This window comes from Sinocyclocheilus anshuiensis, unplaced genomic scaffold (assembly GCF_001515605.1).
Source record: "Sinocyclocheilus anshuiensis isolate Anshui unplaced genomic scaffold, SAMN03320099.WGS_v1.1 scaffold1003, whole genome shotgun sequence".
NCBI lineage: Eukaryota > Metazoa > Chordata > Actinopteri > Cypriniformes > Cyprinidae > Sinocyclocheilus > Sinocyclocheilus anshuiensis.
The window spans coordinates 2,187,566-2,193,565 of record NW_015542495.1 but is presented as its reverse complement, the minus strand read 5'-3'; the positions used below and the strand labels follow the sequence as shown (position 1 = coordinate 2,193,565).

Here is a 6,000-nt window from a genome sequence, read left to right as displayed (position 1 = left end):
GGGTGTGTGTGTGTGTGTGTGTCTGTGTGCGCGCCAGCCAGATTAAGTGAGAACATCACACAGTTTCTGTCACTTGTAATTTACAAAGTTGTGTGTGATGTACACACAGAGTCTGGTGTTTCACCCTGCTGAATGTATCATATGAGTCTGTGTGTGCTTGCTTGAAATCGTGTCTCCTTGTCACTTTCTTCTAGAAGCTCAGCGGGTGTGCATGCTATATGGAGCGTGTGCATTCAAGTGTGTACTCGTATATGTATATTTTAGTCTAAATATTAATAATAAGATTTCAGCCGAATGACACAGCCTCTGTGACAAATGAATTTAGATTTTTTTTTCTCTGTCTTATTATATATGGTGTGACACCAACTCAGTGTACCCTCATTTATTAAGCAACAGGAAATGTTAGGACAGACAATGAATACAGGATATTCTTGGGAATCTGTGTTATTTATGCTAGTACTGTGCTAAGAATATTATTTAGTTATTAGATTATTTATTTATTACATTTGAGAAGGTTATTGCAGAACGGTGGAAATTGTCTGTCTATCTCTCTCTCTATCTATCTATCTATCTGTCTATCTTAGATAGATATGTTTAAATGTATATTCAAATGTCTGTCTTATTTCATTTAGTTGCACATTTGTTTTGTATTTTGTGCCACAAACAGTATTTCGCTATTTAAAAATTTATCACAATATTTTTTTAAGATGTCTGAAAATCAAACCATTATTTTTAAAGTCAGGAATGTCACAGCATAATGGAGTTAATCAGAAAGTGCAAGGACAAAGATAGATTCTGCAATTTTCAGAAAAGTGTTTAGAAAAAAATACACAGGCAATGAAAACACAAAATAATAATTTCAATAAAAGCAACATATTTTATTCTTTACAACCCATTAAAATGTCATGGTGATAAATGAGGGCCTGCAAATTGGATGATATTGTGAAAAACATTTAAGAATAAAATTAATGCTTTATTTTAAAAGGTATTGCGCATTTGCACACTAAATCTTTCAAATAATAATGTTAAGTTCAGTATTCCGTTAATTGTATCAGTAAGTCATGGGGACACACAAAGCCCACAAATGGCACCATTTCCAGAGAATGAGCCAATATATCCTAATAAAACAGAATTTTTACTCTATAACTGCAACATCTACCTTTGAATTAAATGTTCTTGTGGATGTAATTGTTTATTGTTTGTTTTTCAGAGCTTCCTTATGGCTGGGAGAAAATCGATGACCCTGTTTATGGAACCTACTATGTTGAGTAAGTTCAAGCGCTTGAGTTAACACGCACGGTTTAATGGCACTTTGGATCCCTGGGTTTTCTCACAGCTCTGTATTAATTGGTTATATTGCTGCTGTGCCATGCCCAGGCCGAAAAACAGCTGCTCCGTTGTTTCCTAATTCAGTTCGCAGTGTGTTTGCGTGTGTGTGCCATCATTTTTCTTGCTTAATGCACAGTCTGGGGTGAGGTGTGACTATTTATAGTATGGCTTGCTTGGCTACTCTTCCTTCCAGGACAGAGGAGAACAGCAAGCCCAAAGCCAATAATGCAGCTGTAGTATCATGTGAATACATAACCGCACACTCTTTCAAATCATCAAAGCATCATAAATGCAGGACTGCATCCATGCCTGCTGTCCTCAGATGGCTCAGATGGGATTCTGGCACTTCACGTCACTGAATTGAAATCATACTGTAACAGTCTATCTACAAACCTGCTTTGGGTTGTTGTGGGTTTGTCGTTTTAATGATTTATTTTATTTTTTACTATCTATCTATCTATCTATCTATCTATCTATCTATCTATCTGTCTCTGTCTGTCTGTCTGTCTAATCTGTCTGTCCATCCATCCACCCATCCAATGCATTTATTATTAGTAATATATATTTTTTTTAAAGCTACAAAACATAGTGTACACTCTTTTCGTTTGTCTTTGTATGGAACGGGAGAAAAACACATCTTCAGTAGTAATTGTACAACTGTGGGTTTTATGTTGTGGAAGATGACAGCTGGAAGATCAGAAGCTGCATCTGGTGTGAAATGACTATAATTTACTATAAATCTGTGCCTAGTGGCTTTTTAGAGGAGACGCTTAACAAGAACATTATGCATAAAGCTTATCATTTGTATTTGTGTTGTATTTTCAGGTTAAACAGGCATCACTTTATCCTTACAGCCGTTATTTAATAGGACCAAGCCAGAACCACTTCCAAGGCTGGTTTCCACTTTGCCAAACCTTGGCCTAATGTGCTACAAGAAAGTATGGAACTGAACTCAGATAAAGTACTAGGGACAAAATCCATTTGCTCATTATACTTTGATCTGTTGAATCAATTTCAGGCTTTAGACCTTAAAAGAAATCTAAAACCAATGTCTCAAAAATTGACCTTGTGGAGTCTTGGCACAAAGCTGTAATTACAAATGCCACGTCTTTACAAAAAACAATACCTCTTTTCAAAAGAATGCCTTTTAATGGAGCCTAATTGTCTTTGTACTCTCAAATGGCACGGTTTTCAGCAGTGCCTTTTAAAACAGATTGAATTAACTCTGCCAGCAAGTGTTGTACAAAGAGTCAAAAGAACCATTTTTCTTCCAGATCAGAGGATGCTCTCATTACTGTCTGATCTCATTCTTACATCACTCTTTTAACAAAGATGAGGACTAACTAGGCTTATGTTTGACTCAATGACCACTGCCTTAAATGATTTGTTAAAGGGTATTAAAATCAACACTCATGCTTTGTAGTGATGTCCGGTTCGCGAACGAATCGTTCGATTTAACCGGTTCTTCTTAGTGAACCGGTTGAACCAGTTCACCAAATCTGACTGAATCATTTGAAACGGTTCGCGTCTCCAGTAAGCATTAATCCACAAATTACTTAAGTTATTCACTTTTTTAACATGGCTGACACTCCCTCTGAGTCGAAATAAACCAATATCCCGGAGTAATTTATTTACTCAAACAGTACACTGACTGAACTGCTGTGAAGAGAGAACTGAAGATGAACACGAGCAGAGCAGCCGGATAACGAGCGTACATGCCCACTGCTGGAGCGGTTCTCGTTCTCGAGTCAAGAACCGGTTGCATCGGTTTTCGGATCACCAGTACACTGAACCTAGAACCGTTTCTTTCGGACACGTCCGATTTGAGAACCGATGAGCTGATGATACTGCGCATGCGCGATTCAGCGTGAAGCTACTGAACAGATTGCCTACTATGACTGACACAGCACGTCTGAACCGAACTGGTTCTTTTGGACAACTGATTCTGTGCTAATGTTATGAGCGCGGGTAAACCGAAGACTTGAATGAAGGGCAATCCGGCGAAACGTAAATTTACTTAATTACAAATAAACCGTAATGGATTATACATAGTAAGTGGAGCATAGTTTCTGCGCTGATGAAGACTAATTTATTGACGTCATAACTGTAAAACATCCTAGTTTGCAGATCACTGCCTGTATATGTGTTGATGCTTTAGATACAAAAATCCAAATTGTAAGAAACGTATCAGATTATAATGATGTTTTAATTGACTGATGTTATGATTACTGACTTTATATTTGAATGTGTTAAGCCCGCGATACTTAACGCCATTGCGTCATCGCCAATGACGTCATTACGTCGAGCGTAAAAGAACCGGTGAACCGGTTTTTTCAACCGGTTTATTGAATCGAACTGTCCGAAAGAAGCGGTTCGCGGAAAAGAACCGAACTTCCCATCACTAATGCTTTCATCTATAGTGCATAACATTAATGGCTCATATCAATTTTTGTTTGCTGGGTGGTGAATTGTTGGGAGGGCAAAATAATTTGTATAACCAACCATGAGTAATGATACTGCAGGATTTTGCAGAAGTTCAAAGTGTACATAACAAGGAACCAGCATCATATATACTGTACATATATACAAGTTATTGTTAATGTTAATGGAATATTCTAGAATGCATATGCAAGCTCAGTTAAATAATTAATAATTAATCAATGATGGCAGATGAAATCAAAAGTGTGGATTATAAATAGTTTTCATTCAATATAAATTCTTTAAAAAAAAAGTTAATATTAAATATTCATAACACAGTAGGCTGACGATTACACTGTAGTAGTGTATGCATTTACCAAATAGTTTTCCAATGTCAACAATTTTTGTGCAGTTTATTGTAATTTTAATACATTTAAAGGCTATATTTGTTTTTTGTTTGTTTGTTTGTTTGTTTGTTTTTTGCAAGACAAACTATTTTACTAGAGTTATCATTCACCACGTGGTGTCCAATGTAACATCTTTGTCCTGAAGCAAAATCAGTTGAGTTACAGTATCGTTAATAGGGCTGGGTAAAAGTTATTGATTTCTTGATTGTAATCGATTCCTAAATCCCAAGAAATCTTGCCTGTTTTCAATTACTGAACAGAACACTGTAGCGCTCCTCCCATCTAAATAAGTCACAATGAGCTTTGTGCTTTGTTACTTTTGATATGAAACAAAGGGCCAGTTTTACTAAACAAGCAGATTGGCGCGAGAGCGCAATTCCAAAACAGCGCCGAAATTTCTGCAGGTGATTTACTAACAATGCGCAAATTATACCAAGCGCAGCGCAAATTAGAGCAGTCGCAAATAAAAAAATAAAGAAGCCACAGTACGTTGAAAAGAACCGGAGGCCAAAAAATGCTAGAAGTTGCATGAAGTTTTGATAGAGCTGGTTTTGCTTGACTCCTAGATGAGGGTTCCAAGTTGTCTTTTATTTCCTGAAGCAAATTAAAAATAACATGGCTTGGCAAACGATATGTTCGTATAATGTGTTCTTCTGGCATTGAAAATAAATTAATACGTGTGGGAAAAATCCTCTCCCTTCTACCACGCACTCTCTGTTCTCTGCGGTGCCTCCTAGCAACAATAATTGCAGCCATTTCAAGCGCAAAATAGTTTGCTAGACATGCTTTTTTTGAGTTAAATAATGGCGCAAATGCCAGTAATTTGACGAGCGCAAACGTTAGTAAAACACGTTGCGTGATTCATTTGAATACTCTCCTCCCATAACTTTTGCGTTTGAAAGGGAAACTCCTACAAATGCATATTCAATAACACTGTAAAAAAAAATAAGTTGATTCAACTTAAAATACGAGGAAGGCTCGGTGGGCGGGGTTTCCTTGCATTGCCACTCATACAACTAAGAAATCTTTGTTGCGTGAACTACTCTGATTAAACGGATTAGTTGGGCACTGGTAAACTTAATATCTTAAGTGTACCCAACATTTTAGTTGAACTGACTTAGGAAAATGAGTTGGGGAAGCTAAAGTCTCAAATCCTTTTTTACAGTGAAGGTCATGCGCAAAAATAACTGTCCACACATTTTCAGCGCTAATTCTTCACTGTGCATCTTTAGTAAAGCCTGACAGTACTAAACGCCAAAAGACGGTTTGCGCTGGCGCAATCTGTTAGTAAAACTGGCCAAAAGTCTCAGATTTCAAATTCTGTCAATTTTATTACAGTATTTAGACAATAAATACCGTTTTGGTGCTGTTTAATATGGAGTGACAGATCGCTGTAGCACCTTAAGAGAAGCGGCAGCGCGAAACGCACGTGAACTGATCATCTCCTCCGTTTTAATACCAGTTTCAGCACGAAATAAACATGAATGAACATCCCGAAGCTATGATAAAAGAAAGAGTACAATTTACTGAAATCCGTATCCTGTCTCATGTAATTGCTCAATCAGTGTTTCAACTGCGGAAAGACATCAACAATACAGCGTGGAAATAAAATGTCACGTAGCATTCTGGCGCAATCTGTTAGTAAAACTGGCCAAAAGTCTCAGATTTCAAATTCTGTCAATTTTATTACAGTATTTAGACAATAAATACCGTTTTGGTGCTGTTTAATATGGAGTGACAGATCGCTGTAGCACCTTAAGAGAAGCGGCAGCGCGAAACGCACGTGAACTGATCATCTCCTCCGTTTTAATACCAGTTTCAGCACGAAATAAACATGAATGAACAT

The 6,000-nt window shown here is 37.2% G+C and overlaps 1 protein-coding gene across 1 annotated transcript in view; it reads left to right on the top strand.

Moving 5' to 3' along the window:
• The window catches only part of LOC107694149 (membrane-associated guanylate kinase, WW and PDZ domain-containing protein 2-like), a 220,476-nt gene that overhangs the window by 160,867 nt on the left and 53,609 nt on the right, over positions 1-6,000 (top strand). The window contains exon 7 of the mRNA XM_016493754.1: positions 1,211-1,268. Coding sequence (XP_016349240.1) covers positions 1,211-1,268 — 58 coding nt within the window. The remainder of the gene's footprint in view (positions 1-1,210; positions 1,269-6,000) is intronic.